Genomic DNA, 18,745 nt, shown 5'->3' on the forward strand with positions numbered 1-18,745 from the left:
GGCCGGGTAGTTGAAAAGCTGTGGTCATGGCAGCAAATAAGATGGGCCAAAACTCCTGTCTTTGGGGAACGTGCACCTAACTGGGGGAGACAGAAAATGAGCAGGAGACTGGAGTACAACTCACAGCATTTCAGATGATGAGAAATGCTTAGGGGATAAGGAGAGTGAGGAAGGGAATTAGCGAGTGTGTGCATTTTGAGGGAAAGGCATCACTGAGGAATGATGTCTTTATTTATTAGAGAGAGAGAACAGGGAGACAGGTTTCCCATTTGCTGATTCATTCCCCAAATGCCTGCAACAGCTGGAGCTGGGCCAGGCTGAAGCCAGGAGGGAGGAACTCAATCCAGGTCTCAAGTACGCATGGCAGGGACTCAGTTGCTTGACCCTTGACCAAGACCCCTTGCAGGGTCTGCTTTACCAGCAAATTGGAATCGGGAGCTGGAGCCAGGACTGGAACCACGCACAGCGATGTAGGACGTGAGTGTCCCAGCTGGCATCTTATCGCTATACTGGATGTCCACCCCGGGAGGTGACTGTTGAAGGAAAACCTGTGGACGGTGAAGGAGTGAATGAAGTAGCTGTTGGGAGGAACAGTGTTCCAAGCAGAGGGAACAGTATCTGTGAAGACCCTGAGTCAGGAAGGGGAGGTGTGGGGGGGCAAGGACGGAGATGTGGGTGCCAGATTGTATATGGCGCTTTGGGCATCAAGTGGAATTGGCTTTTGCTGAGAGTGAGACGGGGTTTTGTGCTAGGAAGTGGCTTTTGTCCTGTGCATCTGCTGAGACGATCATCTGGTTCTGTTCTTTATTCTGTTGTTATAATGTATTATATTGACTGATATTTATACAAGTATTTTTTAGAAGATTTATTTATTTATTTGAAAGAGTTACGCAGAGAGAGAGAGAGAGAGAGAGAGAGAGAGAGAGGTCTTCTATCCGATGGTTCACTCTCCAATTAGCCGCAACAGCTGGAACTGTGCTGATCCAAAGCCAGGAGCCAGGAGCTTCTTCCAGGTCTCCCACGCGGGTACAGGGCCCCAAGGAGTTGGGCCATCTTCTACTGCTTTCCCAGGCCATAACAGAGAGCTGGATCAGAAGTGGAGCAGCCGGGTCTTGAACCAGCACTGATATGGGATGCCGGCACTTCAGGTCAAGGCGTCAACCCGCTGCGCCACAGTGCCAGCCTGTTTACAAGTATTTTTTTTTTAAAGATTTATTTGAAAGGGTTACGGAGAGAGGTAGAGACAGAGAGACAGGTCTTTCATCTGCTGGTTCACTCTCCAGATAGCCACAATGGCTGGAGCTGTGCCAATCTGAAGCCAGGAGTTAGGAGCTTCTACCGGCTCTCCCATGTGGGTGCAGGGGCTCAAGGACTTGGGCCATCCTTTACTGCTTTCCCAGGCCATAGCAGAGAGCTGGATCGGAAGAGGAGCAGCCGGGACTAGAACTGGCACCCATATGGGATGCCGGCACTTCAGCCCAGGGCTTTAACTTGCTGCACCACAGCATCAGCCCCACAAGTATTTTTTTTTTTAAGATAAATTTATTGAAAGAGAGAGAGAGAGAGATATCAATCTTCTATCAGCCGGTTATTCCCAAAATGGCTGTAATGGCCAGGGCTGGGCGAAGCTGAAGCCAGGAGCCAGGAACCCCATCCAGGTTTCCTATGTGGGTGACAGGAGCCCAAGTTCTTGGGTCATGTTCTGCTGCTTTTCCAGGCATGATAGCAGGAACTGGATGGGAAGTGGAGCAGCCAGGACTTGAACTGGTGCTCTGATATGGGATGCTGGTGTTGCAGGTGGCGGCTTAACCTGCTCTGCCACTGTGCAAGAAAGTGAACCAGCCTTGCATTCCTAGGGAATACTCGCCCTTGGCTGTGGTGTATAACTAGTTTCACATGCTGCTGGCTTTGGCTTGGTTGTATTTTGCCAAGGACTTTTGTACCTGTGTCATAGGGGATACTGGTCTGGAGTTCCTTGAGGCATCTTTGGTTTTGGTGTTAGGGTAATGGCCTCAGAATAAGTTGGCAAGCATTTCTTCCTCTTCTGTTTTTTTGGAAGAGTTTATGAAGGATTTGTGCTCATTCATCTTTAAATGTTTGGTAGAATTCACCAGTGAAGCCATCTGGTTCTGGGCTTCTGTTTGTGGGAAGTTTGTTGATTACTCAATATTTGCTTGTTAGAGGTCAATTCAGATTTTCTTCTTGAGTTTCTGTCCTGGAATTTGTACATTTAACCTAAGTTAATTCAATTTGTTGGCATGCAGTTTGTAATATTCCTTACAATCCTTTGAATTTCTGTAAGCTCACTAATAATGTCTCCCTCTTTCATTTCTGATTTTGGCAATTTGAATCTTTTCTCTCCCCCCCTTTTTTTCTGTGTCAGTGTAATGAAAGGTTTGTTGCTTTTGCTGATCTTTTCAAAGAACCAACTTTTGGTTTCACTGACTTTCTCTGTTGTTTTCTGACTTATTTGGCTTACATTTTATAGCAGCCTCTGGCTACTCTTGAGAACAGATCTGGGGGACAAGGGCAGAAGCAGAGAGAATTAGGTCGTTGCTGTAGTGCAGGTGAGAGATGATGGGGCTTGGACCAGAGTGACAGCAGTGGAGGTGGGGAGAAGTGATGGGATTATCCATACAGAGTTTAAATTTTTGCTGATTTATTTGAAAGGGAGGGAGGGAGAGAGAGAGAAAGCAAGCTGTCATTTTTTCCTTTTCCAAATGCTGCAGTGGCCAGGGCTGGGCCAGGCCAAATCCAGGAGCCAGGAACTCAATGCGAGGTTTCTCGTGTGGGACGCAGAGTCCTCCTAGGGTCTGCACTGGCAGGAAGCTGGACTCAGCAGCCAGAGCCAAGCACTGAAGCCCAGGTGCTCCAAGGTGGGATGCAGGCAACTTAACCACTAGCCCACATGCCTGCCCTTTAGATGTATTTTGAAGGTGAGTTCTAGAATATTGGCTTGGGCTGCTGGAAGGGAAAAGCTGTTACCTGCGATAGGAAAGTGAGTAGGAGTCACAGGTTTTGGAGGAAGATTAACGGCTTGGATTTGTACGTTCTGGGTTTCTGGTGGGAGGTTGACGTCCAAGTGCAGATATTAACAAATAATTGGATATAAAAGTCTGAAGTCCAGGGAACATGACATTTCCTCTAACCCTTCAGTGGGCGGGAACTTGCTGCAGCTCACCATGACACACGGGAGTAAGTTTTTGGGAGCTAAGGGCATAGAAAGGGCATGCAAAGGGGAATGAAGATCTGGCTTTTGTTGGGCTTCAAGAGAGAAAGGATCACTTTAGCTTCTTTATTCCACCAGCCTACCCTCCTAACCATCCACTCACCCATCCATCCATCAACTCACCCACCTATCCATCCATCTGTCCATCCATCCGTCCACCCATCCGTCCGTCCGTCCGTTGCTTCTCCTTCTCAGACTGCAGGAACCAAAGTCCTTCCCCCACTGTCTTTGCTGCTGAAGGAGCAAGTCCAGGGGAGACCAAGCTCCAGGATCTTCTCGAGAAGGGCCCGTGGGAAGGTGGGCGTGTGCCCTTGTGTGTTTGAGCATCCAAGTGTGCATATGGTCAGGCCTGTGAATATGGTGTGTACATGTGTGCTCTTGTATGTACGTCCCTGAGTACATGTGTCTGCATGCTAAATGTATATTGTACTCGTGTGTGTTCACACACGTATGTACTGTTGTGTATACGTGTCTGTGCATGGGTGTGCACACACATGTATGTCAGGGCATGCGGACAACCATGTGGGACATGGGTGCACGTGTGTGTGTGCGATCGAGTGCAGCTCCTCTTCTCCTACTGGTGTGTGTGTTGCTGCATCGCGTGGGAAGGAGGGGTTTTGGTGGCGCGAGGTGAGCTCCCAGATTTCCCAAAGTGGAGGCTGCGCTTCATGCTCCACAGAGGTACAATCTTCTGAGCGTCTGAAATGTGGCCTGGGGCTTTCCCCGGGGAAGCCCACGCGCCGCGGCCCCCCAGCAGGCCCGGAGGGCTCTACCTCGTCCATCCTGCCTGTCCTCCTGGCAAGGGAAGTGGACTTCCCGGCTGTTAATGAGGATCCAGACACCCACACAGCAGGGCTTGGCTCACACCCCTCCCCTGGCCTTCTTCCCAGAGCTGCTGCCCTTCAGAGGAGAAGGGATTTGTGCGTGGAGGAGGGACTGAGTCTAAGGCTCCGCTGTCACTGCTGAGCGGCGGCTGGGGGCGTGCCTGCACGTTGCAGTCCCCTCGGGTGGGCTGTGTGGGCAAGACGAAGGAGCAGGAAGGGGGCATGAGAGGGACAAGCCCTGGGGAGTCTGCGAGACCTGGATGTCTCCCGCTTCTCCATGTGGGCTGTGTGACCTCGGGCGAGACCTTCACCTGCCTGGGCCTCTACTTTCACAGCGACCGAAAGCGAGTGCTGATCTTGACCCTTCCTTTCGTTGAGGACACAGATGAAGCTTTGAGCCTGCCCTACTTACTCTCGTGGCTTCAAACAACATAAACGTTTGTTTTGCTCGCAGGTTTGCAGTTTGGGCAGGGCTCGGAGGTGGGGTGGTGGGATTTTTCCCTCTGCCATATGACATTAGCCAGGCAGGACAGGGATGGGGGTGGGGTGAGGGACCGTCAAAGCTGGGGACCGTCTGGCAGCTGATTCTCGCTGTTGGCCGAGACCTTAGCTGGAGCTCTTGCCTGGAACACCTGCCTGTGGCCTCTCCATGTGGCCTCAGCATCCTCACGACTCAGTGGCCAGATCCCAAAGGCTGGCATCCTGAGACGGAGAGCCAGGGGCGCCACGTCGCCTTTTGCGACCTGCCCTTGAAAGTCATACTTGTGCTGCATTCTGTTCTGTGCTGGAGCTGCAACTTCCCATGCAGGTTACCCAGGCAAGGATGCGGGCGCCATCTTTTTATCTGAAGGAGCATGCGCAATAGGAAACAGGGCAATGGCCGCGTACCGGGATAGTGCGGTCGGCCCTAGTGCCCCGCCGTGCTCCGGGTCCTGTCGCTGTGTGACGTCGCACGGAACAGCGTGCATGTGGGCGTGAACAGGCGTGAGTCTCTCGTTCCGTGCTGCTCTTGTCTGTGGTCCTACTGGTGAGAAGCCAGGGGTCAGGTGCCTACTCTCCAACCCGAGGGAGCAGATACTGTGTGAGACCCCAGGGAGCAGAGTGGCGGCCCTGGTGAGGTGGCTGGCAGACAGGGCTCTGCTCGTCCTCTCATCACATATTTCCCTGTCGCCTCCTCCGTGTCAGGTGCTGCTCTAGGTACTGCAGGTGCAGCACTGTACACAACGGGCAAGAAATGAACAGTAGGTTGGATGGGGCTGAGTTCTGTGGAGGATCAACAGAGCGGGGACAGGGGGCAAGAAGAGTGATGGTGGAGGGGGAGCGGGGGGTGTGGCCTCGCTGAGATGACGTCACTCAGTAGCAGCCACACGGGGCCACGTGACTGTGGGGTGGGTGGGCAAGAGCAGCAAGTGCTAAGGACCTGTGGGAGAAAGCACACCCAGTGTGTGTGGGGAAAGGTGGCTGGCGCCGAGTGAGCGGGGATGAGGGCAGAGGACATGGTGGTGGTGGAGCGAGCCTGCGAGATTGTCTGGGTCTGGCCCTGCCCAGGCAACTTCAGGTGGGACCCAAAATTCAATAAATCTATAGCCGGCTAATTAAAATTTTTTTCTTCTACTTATTTGAAAGGCAGTGTTAGAGAGAGGGAGAAACAGAGAGATGAAGATCTTCCATCTTCTGCTTCACCCCCCCCCCCATTCCCCTGTTAGGGCTGCAATGGCCAGGACTGGGCCAGGCTGAAGCCGGGAGTTTCATCTGGGTCTCCCATATTTAGGGAACTGGATCAGAAGTGGAGCAGCTGGGACTTGAACTGGCACACAGATGGGATGCCAAATGTTGCAGGTGGTGGCTTTACCTGCTGCACTGTGGGGAGCAACTCGGACTAGACTGTTACTGGAATTAAGACTTATTCTATGCATCTGCTCTCCCACAATATGGCACTGAGAAGGGAGTAACAACTTCTACGCAGCTGCCTCTCGCCAGCTTGAGTGATGACCTGCAGGAGCTGATCCTGCTCCTGATTGGAGGAGAGCAGCGTACTCGGCGTGTGGGTAGCAGAGTTGGGATTGGTGGAAGAGGACTATAAAGGAGGAGAGAAACAACATGCACCAGGAACATCTAAGAGGAACATCTGAGCAGCCCCCGAGAGAGCCGGCCGGCGGTGTGCCGCTCCCCCGCGGAAGTGGGGAAAGTGGCAGGGGGAACCGCCCTTCCACGGAGGTGGAAGCGTCGGTAGCCAACCCGGGAAGAACCAGCAGCAAACCCGGGGAGGGCCGAGCAGACAAAAGAACAGCGCAGGGTCCTGTGTCGTTCCTCCACGAAGACGGGGAGCGACACTGCACCACAAGGCCAGCCCCTAGGCAGGCTAATTTTTAAGTATATGATTCTGTACAGCCTGCAAATGATGTTACAGGTGTCCGACGCTCCTTGGCAGAAGAAATGCTCCTCACTCCTGTTGTGGGGTCTTGGGCAGCGCTCTGAGAAAGCAAAACTGGAAGTCGCAAAGCCTCTTTAGGCACAGGCCAGGGACTGGACGAGGCCAAGAACTTGTTGCAGGTCAAGGCGCCGTGGGAGGGCAGCCCAGGTCCACCGTGGGCCGAGACCACCGGATGGCGGTGTCTAGAGGCTGCTTGGTGACAGTCAACCACATGGTTAAGAGTCTCTTCCTGGCTGCTGTGTTGAGTGAGAGCAGAATGAAAAGGGACAAGCAGGGGAGTAGGGAAACAACAAGGGGGTTTTCCAATCCCCTGGCAAGAGATGGCTGTGGCTTGGGCTGGGTGTTTGTGCAGGACATGTGGAGAGTGGGCAGGTTCTGGGTTTATGCTGGAAGTAGAATCAACAGCATCTCGTGCCTGGTTGGGTGTGAAGTAGGAAAGAAAGGAGGAGAGGAGGGTGACCCCAGGGTTCTTGGCCCGAGTCACTGGGAACTTGGAACTGCCATTCACAGATGGGGCAGCCTGGGGGACGGAGGGTTTTTTTTTTTGTATTTTTTTTTTGGAAGTAGAATTAAGAGTTCCATTTTAGACATGTTAAATGTGAGAAGCATCTGGCTGGCGCTGTGGCAGAGCGGGTAAAGCTGCTGCCTGAGACACAGGCATCCCATATGGGCACCGGTTCGTGTCCTGACTGCTCTACTTCCTATCCAGCTCCCTGGGTCCCACCTGAAAAGCAGTAGAGGATGGCCCAAGTGCCTGGGCCTCTGCCACCCATGTATCAGACCTGGAAGAAGCTCCTGGTTCCTGGCTCCAGTCTGACCGTGGCCATCTGGACAATGAACCAGCAGGTGGAAGATCTGTTGCTCTTGCTGGCTCTCCCTCTCTTTCTGTAACTCTGACTTTCAAGTAAACAAACCTTTTTTTTTTTTTTTTTTTTTTTTGACAGGCAGAATGGACAGTGAGAGAGAGAGACTGAGAGAAAGGTCTTCCTTTACTGTTGGTTCACCCTCCAATGGCCGCTGTGGCCGGCGTGCTGTGGCCGGCACACCATGCTAATCTAAAGCCAGGAGCCAGGTGCTTCCTCCTGGTCTCCCATGGGGTGCAGGGCCCAAGCACTTGGGCCATCCTCCACTGCACTCCCTGGCCATAGCAGAGAGCTGACTTGTAAGAGGGGCAACCAGGACAGAATCCAGCGCCCCAAATGGGACTAGAACCCAGTGTGCCAGCGCCACAAGGAAGAGGATTAGCCTATTGAGCCGTGGCGCCGGCCGAAGTAAGCAGATCTTAAAGGCGGGGGGCACTGGCATAGCATTGCAGGTGAGGCTGCCTCCTGTGACACTAGCATCCCCAGATGGGTGCTGGTTTGAGTCCCGGCTGTTCTATTTCTGATCCAGCTCCCTGATGATGGCCTGGGAAAGCAGCAAAAGATGGCCCAGGTACATAGGTCCCTGCACCCACGTGGGACACCTGGAGGAAGCTCCTGGGTCCTGTCTTCGACCTGGCCCAGCCCTAGCCGTTGCAGTCATCTGGGGAGTGAACCAGAGGATGGAACATTCTCTCTCTCTCCCTGTGTCTTTCTGTCTCTCCCTCTCTCTCTGTAGCTCTTTCAAATAAATGAATTAATTAATTTAAAAAATCTATTTAAAAGAGTTTGAGAAACATTTTACTACCTTCTGCTGGAGATGCTGTGAGACCGTGGGTCATACTCGAGCCCAGAGTCCAGGAGAGCAGTCTTGAATGGGTTGTTTATAGCCAGGGGTTTAATGAGGCCACCCAGGGAGAGTGCACAGATACCGAAGAGAGGAGGCCTCGCCCAGGCCACAGCACAGGTGGACTCTGCTGCCGTGGGGAAGTCAAGGACTGGGACCCACCATTCAGCCGACCACATGGTATCTGGTGACCTTTATATTTTTATTTGGGGGAAACCAGAAACCAAAAGCAAAAGCAGAAAGAACAAAGAAGGAAACAACAGTTACCCCTAGATTAAAAAAAATCCTTTGACAGTTGGGTAGAGGGAGAAAGAACTCCTGTCCAACTTGCTTCCCAGATGCCTAGGCGGAAGCCAGTTGGAACCAATCCAGGTCTCCCATGGGTGGCAGGAACCCAATTCCTTGAGCCATCACTGCTGCCTCCGAGAGTCCGCAGTAGCAGGGAGCCGGAGGCAGGAGCTGGCGGTGGGCGTCAAACCCACATACTCCTATATGGGACGTGGGGGGCCCAACTGGCGACAACCGCTAGGCTGAACGTCCACCTCCACCCACGCTTTCATCCCTGGGATTAACTACTGTTAGCATCCTGTTCTGTTTGTTATGTCATTAGGCAACCCTTATTCTGTGTGTGTCTGTCTATACACATGTACAGGTCTATGGTTAACTAGGATATTTTATTAAACGTGGGTCATATTTATGTGTAATTTAAAGAAAATGATTTACTGAGGTCTGATTCACGTGCCAGTGTACAATGGCACACCAAGAACACACAGTTCAGTGGGTTTTAGTACAGTCCTAGTGGAGCAGCCATCACCCCAAAGACGACAACATTCCCATCACCCCGAAAAGTAGCACAGCACACGTCAGCGGTCAGCCCCCACGTCCGCCAGCCTGTGCTGCCCCGCCGCTGGTCCAGGCAACCGCTGCTCTCTCTTCTGTGTTTACGGATTTACCTATTCTAGATGTTCCACAGAAACAGAATCATAATATAGGCTAATTAATTTATATAAAAGACTTGAAGACATTGAAATGAAATCAAATGAAATTAAGTTCCAATTAGCTTCAAAACTGCACTCCACGGATCCCAGCAGCCCTACAGGCCCCCCTTACTGCTCCCTTAATCTCTTGGTTTTGGTTATATTTTATTCAAATTTTGAAACTGTATTACAATTTTTTAAAAAAATTTATTTTTACTTATTTGTAAGAATTAGGGAGAGAGAGAGAGAGGTCTTCCACCTGCAGGTTTACTCCCCAATTGGCCTCAATGACCGGAGCTTGCCTGATCTGAAGCCAGGAGCTTCTTCCAGGTCTCCCACGCAGGTGCAGGGGCCTAAGCACGTGGGCCATCTTCCACTGCTTTCCCAGGCCACAGCAGAGAGCTGGATGGGAAGAGGAGCAGCCGTATGGAATGCTGGCACTGCAGGCGGTGGCTTTATGCCACAGTGCTGGCCCCTCCTTGTGTATATTCTTTTGAGACATAATGAATCAGGTCATTGGCCCATTTTTTAATTGATTTTCTCGTTTTGAATTATTTAAGTTCCTCATATGTTCTGGATGTTAATCCCTCGTTGGATGAATAGTTGCAAACGTTTTCTCCTCTTCTATAGGCCTTCTCTTCACTCCGCTGATTGTCTCCTTTGCTGTGCAGCACGTTTTGAATTTGACAAAACCCCATTTGACAATATCTGCTTTTGTTGCCTGTGCTTTGGGGGGTCCTATCCAATTATCTTTGCCCAGACCTGGGTGCTGAAGTATTTCCCCCGTATTCTCTCTTCTAGTACTTTCCCACTTTGGAGTCTTACACGTGAGCATCTGATGCTGATTTTTGTACGTGGTGAGAGAGAAGGGGTTGAGCGTCTTTCTCCTGCAGGTGGACAGGATACCCAGTTTTCCCGGCCCCATTCGTTAAAGAGATTTTCCTCTCACCAATGTATGTATTTTCTGCCTTTGTCAAAAGCCAGTTGGCTGTAACTACGTGGGTTTATTTCTGGGTTCTCTATTCTTGTGAGTTGTATTTTTACCTTTTCTAGATTTGTAGCGCTCACAGTCTGTTCTGCAAGCATAATAATCCCGTTAGTGGTTTGCCCGCCTCCCATATTTAAATCCATTCAGTGCTCACTTTCTCGGTCTGTTTGCACGCAGTCTCCTTTCCCGAGTTCTTTATTTTGCTGCAGCTCCTCTCCGGGTACACTTTGTGGTTAAGCAGCTTGAGATCCTCTCTCGTCCTTGGCTCCCGACTTGAGCAACATCTCACGGGGTGTGGGGGTCTTGGGTCACCTTCTCTCCTGCATTTCTTTGCAAACATTTGCTCCGTTGTCTCCTGGGATCAGGTTATTGCTATGGAGAATAAAGTGAGCCTGCTGCTGCTGTTGTTGTTGTTTAAATCCTTCATGTTGCTCCTCTTTTCCCATCCGGTTACCTGAAGATTGCATTATTCATTCTTGCAAGTCAAGAGCTTAGCTGGTGTATTTGTCATCTATTGCTGTGTGACAAGTCACCCTAAAACTTAGCAGTTATTTATTTATTGAACAATTAATTTATTTATTTGAAAGGCAGAGCTACAGAAAAAGAAGAGACAGAGAGGTCTTCCATCTGTTGGTTCACTCCCCGGTTGGCTGTAATGGCCGGAGCTGAGCTGATCCTGAGCCAGGAGCCAGGAGCTTCTTCCAGGTCTCCCATGCGGGAGCAGAGGCCCAAGCACCTGGGTCATCTTCTACTGCTTTCCCAGGCCATAGTAGAGAGTGGGATGGGAAATGGAGCAGCCAGGACTTGAACCCCTGGCCAAATGGGATGCTGGCACTGCAGGTAGAGGATTAACCTACTCCACCACAGTGCCAGCCGCTTACCACAGCTTCTTTTTTTTTTTTTTTTTTACAGGCAGAGTGGATAGTGAGAGAGAGAGGTCTTCCTTTTGCCGTTGGTTCACCCTCCCTCCAATGGCCGCCGTGGCCGGCACGCTGCGGCCACACACCGCACTGATCCAATGGCAGGAGCCAGGTGCTTCTCCTGGTCTCCCATGGGGTGCAGGGCCCAAGCATTTGGGCCATCCTCCACTGCCTTCCCGGGCCATAGCAGAGAGCTGGCCTGGAAAAGGGGCAACTGGGAAAGAATCCGGCGCCCCGACTGGGATTAGGACCCGGTGTGCCGGCGCCGCTAGGTGGAGGATTAGCCTATTGAGCCGTGGCGCTGGCCATCACTGCTTTTCTGCCTGGCTACTAACATTTTATTTCTATTTCATGAGATTGTGTCCTTTTATTTGATAAAAAGCCCTAAAGCCCACTCGTCCTCTGACCTAGTAGGTTTTTTTTTTTTTTTTTTGCCTCTGGGGAGAGGGCAATCTGTGAGGCATCTCAACCCCATCTTTACCCAGGGGCAGCCCCAGGTGGCCGTCAGGCCCCTTGTAGCCCAAATGTGACCGTCACTCTGAGTCCCCCTTGCACAAGGAGGCGGCTGCCGCCACATCCAGCAGGACTGATCCCGTTCCAGCCAGCAAGGCCGCCTCCAGGACTCCCCCTGCCCTGAGCCCGGATGTGTGTCCACCACCATGGCTGTGGCCCAGGGCCAGTCTAGGGTTCAGGGTGTGGCTGCGGGCTCTGTCCTCTGGGCCCCGGGCCACGTGAGTGCCCCAGCACTGGGCACTTCTCAGCTGGGACCTTGGGGGCTTCTTGGGTCAGCGCTTTTCCTCAGAGGGGCTGAGAGAGGCCCTGCGCTGGTCTGCAGGCCCTCCCTCCCTGCCAGGTCCCAGCAGGTGCCTCTTCTTGGATGGGCGGCGCAGCCACCACCCACCAGAGCACTGCTCTCTTCCCCCTCACTCCCCACCTGTCTGCCTACCAGGTTGTTGGGCTGCTGCCGGCCCCTGGAAACCAGGCGGTGCCCTTGTACCCTGGTGCCAGTCCCTGCAATTATAGCCTGGCAAGCCCAGGGGCACAGAATGCCAGCCGGTGTGGCAACGTGCTGGCTACCCGTCTGTGCCCTGGGGCCTGTGTCCCGAATGGCTCAGCCATACCAGACGGGGAGTTAGTCCATGATGGGGAGGGCCAGGTCTTAGCTCTGCCCTGGGGACCACGACCCCACGGGGGACATTTGCCGCCTTCCTTGCTGGTGAGACCCAGAATCCATTATGTGCAGTACAGGATAATAGCTGCGCAGTTGGAAGATGCGGATGGACCAAGGCCAGTGCACTGCCCTTCCACCCCACAGGAGCCGACCCTTCTCTGGGTTGGGCACCCCATCTCCTCCTCTTCTTCCCCGTGCTTACCTGTGCATGCAGGTGCGTGTGTGAGGGTGTGAGTGTGTGCCTGTCCATGTGTGTGCACTGCATATTTGTGTACATGCATGTGTGTGTCACTTGCTGTACCTTTTATGAGATGACAAGCAGGCATGGGTACGCGCTAGGCTGTGATTTGGCGAGTACCAGCCAGCAAGTCGGTGTTTGCTACCACTGTGCGGTTGATGCCTTAGCCATGCATGTAGGAACATTAACATAAACTGTTATTTACTTACTTATTTTTATTTGAAAGGCAGAGAGACAGAAACAGATAGCTCTTCCACCAGCTGGTTCACTCCCCAGATGCCTACAACAATCGGGGCTGGTAACCTGGAACTCAATCCAGGTCTCCCATGTGGGTGGCAGGAACCCAAGTACTTAAACCATCACCTGCTGCTTCCCAGGGTGTGCGCCCACAGGAAGCTGGAATGGGGAGCTGAGCCAGGACTCGAATCCAGGCACTCGGATATGGGCTGTAGGCATCCAAAGTAGCATCCCAACCACTCTGCCAAATCCCGCCCCTTGAATCTTCTTGGTTGTTGTCCTCGTTAGCTGTCCGTGTGTGCACTTGCAGTGTGAGAGTCTTTGGTGTCCGGCCCGGACACTTGCAGTGTGGGGCCTCGTGAGAGTTAGCTGTCAAGTGCGTACGAGCGTGTGCACGTGTGCTGGGGCGTGTGTGTGTTTAGGCTTCTCTGACCAGGCCGGGAACATCCGCCTTCTCTGCTCCAGTCTTTCATGAGTCACAAACGGCAGAGGCCGGGGCTGGGGGGGCCCCACCATTCTCAGGCCCCAGGCCGCGTTCCCAGGCCCTGTGGCCCAGCAGGGGACCAAGTCAGGGTGCAGGCTCTGGGGAGACGAGGGCAGAGTCGGATTTCCCTTTTGGAAGTCCCCTCCCGGGCTGGGCTGTGTCTGTGGGGATGTGTGGGGCCTGGGAAAGTGGTGAGGAGAGGAGGCGAGAGGGGTCCTGGCAGCAGTGGCCGGAGGGTGAGGAGCAGCTAGGATGCAGAGGGACGGGAGTCAGTGACGAGGAGCGGGTGAGGGTGAGCGAGGCCCGCCCTGGCACCAGGCCTGGGGGGCAGGGAAACAAGGGGCCGTCTCAGAGCTAGCAAAGAAGCACCTTGCTGGCGGCCAGGTGGCCTGGAGCCTGTGTCCAGGCAGGAGCGGTGACGTGGTGTGGCGGGGGAGAGGGGCACAGGGAAGAGGAGGAGTTTGGGGACCTGGGTCGGGTGAGGTGCCCAGGATTGTCCAAGAAAGGCCTGGAGCTGCAGCGTTGAGACCCCTTGGAGGAGCAGCTTGGAACAGGTGCCTAAATTCTTCCAGCCAGGACACTGTTCATTTGTTTGTTTTCTCACTGCAAAAGTCAAGTGCGAAGGGGTCATGGCAGTGGCCACTGAACTCTAGGCCTGAAGCTGTGCCGGGGCTGTGGCACCCAGCGAGGGTGCCCTGTGCATTGGCAGGGGCTGCGGTGCTGGAGGGGTGTGTGGAGCACCCGGGGGGGGGGGCGGCCAGGCAGGGTGGGGCCGCCCCTGGAGGTCACAGCCCTTTGCCCAGAGCCCCTCCTGGAGGCCCGCCTGGGTGAGGCTGCCATTATGGGATTAGAAGGCGGCCTCCCGGTCCCTCGGAGCTGGAGCCGCCGCGGCCTGAAGCCCAGGATCTGGTGGCCCGGTGCCGGTTTCCAGGTGTGTCTGAAGAGACCTGGCGTCGTGGGGCGGCTGGTTTGGCCTGAAAGGCCCCATTGTGGCTGCACCTCCCTCTGCTGGGCTCTATTTCGGGCTCAGGATCCACCCTGCTGCAGCTGGAGGAAGGAAAAGGTGTATTTCAGTGTGTCCTGTGGGGGTGGGTGCAGGGGCAGGGGCGGGGCAGCCGGGCCCGGCCAGCGCCGCAGGTGTGGAGCCCATTGGAGTGCGGGCAGGGCATGTGGCCCCAGGAGGGGGGCGGCAGCCCCAGTCAGGCTGGAATGCAGGTCCGTGGCCTGCCTGGGCCCCACCTAGGCCCTGCCCAGCAGCGGCTTCCTGATTCCCACCCCTGTGGTCACCCAGAGGGAGACCCACCCTGCCCTCCAGGGCCTCCCAGTTTGAGTGCCAAGGGCCTGAGGCAGTGGCCGCAGGGGTGGGGAGAACCCAAGAGCCAGCGGCTGGCCTCCCTGGCCTGCTCTGCCCCGCCCCTGGCCATAGCTGGGCCACGGACCTGCCCCACCCAGCGCTGCAACGCATCCTGGCCTCTCGCCCCTGCTCCTGGGGGTCCTCCGCCTGGCCTGGTTTTTTTTTTTTTTTTTTTTTTTTTTTAAGATTTGTTTATTTATATGAAAGGCAGAGATACAGAGAGAAGGAGAGAGAGAGAGAAAGGGAGAGAGAGAGTATCTTCCATCCATTGGTTCACTCCCCAAATGGCTGGGCCTGGGCCAAAACAAAGCCAGGAGCCAGGAGCTTCTTCCAGATCCCCCACGCAGGTGCAGGGGCCCAAGGACGTGGGCCATCTGCTGCTGCTTTCCCAGGCCACAGCAGAGAGCTGGCTCGGAAGTGGAGCAGCCGGGACTTGAACTGGCAACCACCATATGGGATGCTGGTGCTGCAGACGGAGGCCTAATCTCCTGTGGCACAGCGCTGGCTCCCTGGCCTGGCCTTGATGCCCTCCTGGGCCTGCCCTGACCCTGACCTCCTCCCCCAGGGCCTCCCTCCCCCTCCCTGGACTTGGCACCCAGGTCCCCCAGGCTAGCATCCCCGGGTCCAGTGGCTACCAGGGGCCTCCTGACCTGGCACAGGGCAGCCGTGGGGGAATGGGCCCTCTGGGAGGTGGAGTGGTGTGTGCCCTTGGGCCTGACTTCCCTGCTCCATGGGACGGGTGTCAAGACAGCCACCTCCGCTGCTCACCTCACCTGAGGTCGGCGGGCGAGTGAGTGGACACACTGGTGCATAGTAGGTGCTCAGGCGGTGGCCCTGGCTTCTCCCAGACCTCTGAACACCCCGCTTTGTTGCCTGAGGCTGGGCTGCCCCAGCACGGCCCCGTGACTGCAGGAATGGCTAATTCCCCCCGGCACTAAGCTCCCGAGAGCGCTGAGAAATAAGATTGTGCTTGGCTTTCTTCTCCTGCTTCATTAAAGACTTCCTGAGTGAGGGGAATGAGGATTGTCCTAATCCCTGGGCACGAGGCGGGGCCGGGGAGCTGGGGGGAGGCCTGCCGGGGCCTGTGGTCCTAGGGCAGGGCTGGGCTCTGGGGGGCCAGGAGCCTTGTGTTCCACCCCACAACCTCAGGCAAGCCTTGGCCTTGCTGGGCTCGCTTTTGCTGTCTGTGCAATGGGTGGCTGAGGCCTTGCTCACCAGCCAGCGCTGCTCTGGGGGTGTCGGGGGAGAACAGCCGGGCAGCCTGGTATACACAGGGGGTGCCCTATCAGCATATCCAGAGCTCAGGAGGAAACCTCTGAGCCAGCCCCTGGCCTTTCTCCCCTCCCCTAAAAGTACCCTGGGCGTCCCGGCTGTCTGCTGCGGGTGTCCCGTGGGTGACCTCAGGCTGGCCATCTCCCATCCATCAGGGAGGCTGCTGTTCTCGGGCCTGGGGCCTGACGTCACTGCTGGGTCATGGTCGCTGGCCTGGCCTGGCCAGGAATGTCCACAGACCCCTGAGGCTGCCAGAAAAATAGTTGCAGACCTCACTCACCCCCGGGAGTCTTGTGTTTTTTTAAAAAAGTTTTAAATTTACTTTATGGGGCCAGTGGATAAAACCACCACCTGCAGTGCCAGTATCCCATGTGGGTGCTGGTTCGAGACTCAGCTGCTCCACTTCCAATCCAGCTCTCTGCTGTGGCCTGGGAAAGCAGTAGAAGATGGCCCAAGTCCTTGGGCCCCTGCACCTGTGTGGGAAACCCAGAAGCTCCTGGCTCCTGGCTCCAGATCAGCCCAGCTCTGGCCATTGCGGCCAGCTGGGGATTGAACCAGTGGACGGAAGACCTCTCTCTCTCTCTCTCTCTCTCTCTCTCTCTCTCTCTCTGCCTCTGCCTCTCTGTGACTCTGCCTTTCAAATAAATAAATAAATCTTTTAAAATTTAAAAATTTTTACTTTATTTGAGAGGCATAGAGAGAGAGACAGACCAAGGGAGCCCCCATCCACTTGTTCACTCCCCAAATGCCTGCAATGGCTGGGGCTGAGCTGAGGCTAAAGCCAGGGGCTGGGAATTCCATCCGGGTTTCCCACATGAGTGGCCGTGACCCAGCTACCTGAGCCATGTGGCTGCTCCCAGATCTGCATCAGCAGGAAGCCAGAGTGAGGAGTGGAGCTGGAAACTGGACCCAGGCACGCTGATGTGGGACCTGGGCGTGCTGACGTGGGACCCAGGGGTGCTGACGTGGGACCCAGGGGTGCTGACGTGGGACCCAGGGGTGCTGATGTGGGACCCAGGCGTGCTGATGTGGGACCCAGGAGTGTTGACATGGGACCCAGGGGTGCTGATGTGGGACCCAGGGCGCTGACATGGGACCCAGGCTTGCTGACAGCTGCTCAGTGGTGCCCCAGTGTTAGCCATGATGGAGGACGTGGGGAGCCTCACCTGCTGCCTCTGCCCACAGGTGTTCCTGGCCCTGGGGGAGCTGCTTCTGTCCTGCAACTGGGCGGTAGTCACGGACATCCTGCTGGTAGGTGTGAGGAGCAAGTGCGGGGATGGCCACCCCCAGCGAGTAGGGGGAGCAGGGATCTTTCGCCCTCAGAGTCGCACTTGACTGTTGAGTGGCCTGGGGGTAGAGCCATTGACTAGTGACCCTGGACCAGAGGTCCCCCTCCAGCACTTGTACGTCCCCTCTGACCATCACCCCCGTTTTGTAGATGAGCAAGTGGAAGCTCAGAGAGGGTGGGTGCCTGCAGCAAGGTCACACAGCGCCAAGGCCTTGAGCCAGGCTATTTGACTCCAGGGCTTCCTGCCTCCACCACAGGCTCCTTGGCCTCTGCTCAGGGAATGCAGATGGGGAGGCCGGGTTTCAGAGCAATGCAACCAAGTCCAGTTGCGTCCAGCCTGCCCCAGCTTGTGCAAAGGGCTGGCTCGGTCTACAGCAAGTGTGACGCTGCCCTGATCATGGGGCCCCACCCTATCCGGAGTCCTGCTCGGCCCTTCCCTGACACTCACACTCTGTGCAGCCTCCTGGCCTCCATCCGGGGCAGGCAAGGAAGGACTTGGAACACTTGGAGCCCGGTGCCTTGTGGCACCCTGAAAGCCCGCTTTGCAAGGCTGGCATAGCCCCCCGCCGAGCACACGGGAGCCAGAGCAGCAGAGGGCCACGCACTGCCCATGTGTGGGCTTGGAGTCGGGGGGCAGACGGGGGTCTCAGGCCTGCTTCTGCCACTCGCCGGCTGTGTAACCCAGGGCAAGTCTCTCTGTGCCTCTGAGCCTGTTTCCCTGAGCAGGCAGTGAGATCCAGGGTGGGGAGCGTTGGCTCCCTGCCTGGTGTGGAGAACGCTGGCGAGGATTCTCATCACAACTCAGGGCTTTCCATGTCTCTTCTTCCCTTCCCCAGGAAATCCTGGCTCTGAGTTTCTGACCAGGCTGTGGGGATGGGTGGCCATTCAGTTATCCAACGAGGCCTGCTTGATTACTGCTGTTGACGGGATGCTCACTCCCTGAGGAGATGTTCCACCCTCTCCACATGGCCCAGGGCTCCTGGGTAATCAGGTGCAGGGCTCGTGGGTCCTTTCTGCCCCTCCCTCCTCCAGATGAGGGACTAAGGCTGGAGTCCAGCCCCAGCCCCAGGCCCACTGACTGGCCTTGGTTTCCTTGTTTATACAAAGGGAAAGCACTTTTTTTTTTTTTAAGATTATTTATTTGTTTGAAAGACAGAGTTAGAGAGAGAGACCTTCCATCTGCTAGCTCACTCCTCAAATGGCCACAACAGCCAGAGCTGGGCTGATTTGAAGCCAGAAGCCAGGAGCTTCTTCCGGGTCTCCCACACAGGTGCAGGGCCCAAGCACCTGGACCATTTGCTGCTTTCCCAGGCCATAGCAGAGAGGGGGATTGAAAGTGGAGCAGCCGGGACTCGAACCAGTACCCATATGGGATACCAGCATGGATGCCAGTGCTGCAGGCAGTGGCTTAGCCCTTTAAGCCACAGCACCAGCTGCAGAAGCACTTTTGATGCAGGGAGACAAACACGCCCCCCTATATAGCTTGTGCTCTCTCAGGCGGCTCAGAGGGCACTGCGCCTGCCCCCCGTGGCTTCCTCCACCTGCCCCCTGCTGCGCGGCTCCCTTTTCCACCTGACAGCCTCACAGATATGTGAGGACGGTACCTGTGCCTCCCAGGGTCT

At 55.2% G+C, this 18,745-nt stretch overlaps 1 protein-coding gene across 1 annotated transcript in view; it reads left to right on the forward strand.

The window, feature by feature from the left end:
- The window catches only part of SPNS3 (SPNS lysolipid transporter 3, sphingosine-1-phosphate (putative)), a 48,905-nt gene that overhangs the window by 23,200 nt on the left and 6,960 nt on the right, over nt 1-18,745 (forward strand). The window contains exon 9 of the mRNA XM_002718858.5: nt 17,021-17,086. Within this exon, the coding sequence (XP_002718904.3) occupies nt 17,021-17,086 (66 nt within the window). The remainder of the gene's footprint in view (nt 1-17,020; nt 17,087-18,745) is intronic.

This window comes from Oryctolagus cuniculus, chromosome 17 (genome assembly GCF_964237555.1).
Source record: "Oryctolagus cuniculus chromosome 17, mOryCun1.1, whole genome shotgun sequence".
NCBI classification, from domain to species: Eukaryota; Metazoa; Chordata; class Mammalia; order Lagomorpha; family Leporidae; genus Oryctolagus; species Oryctolagus cuniculus.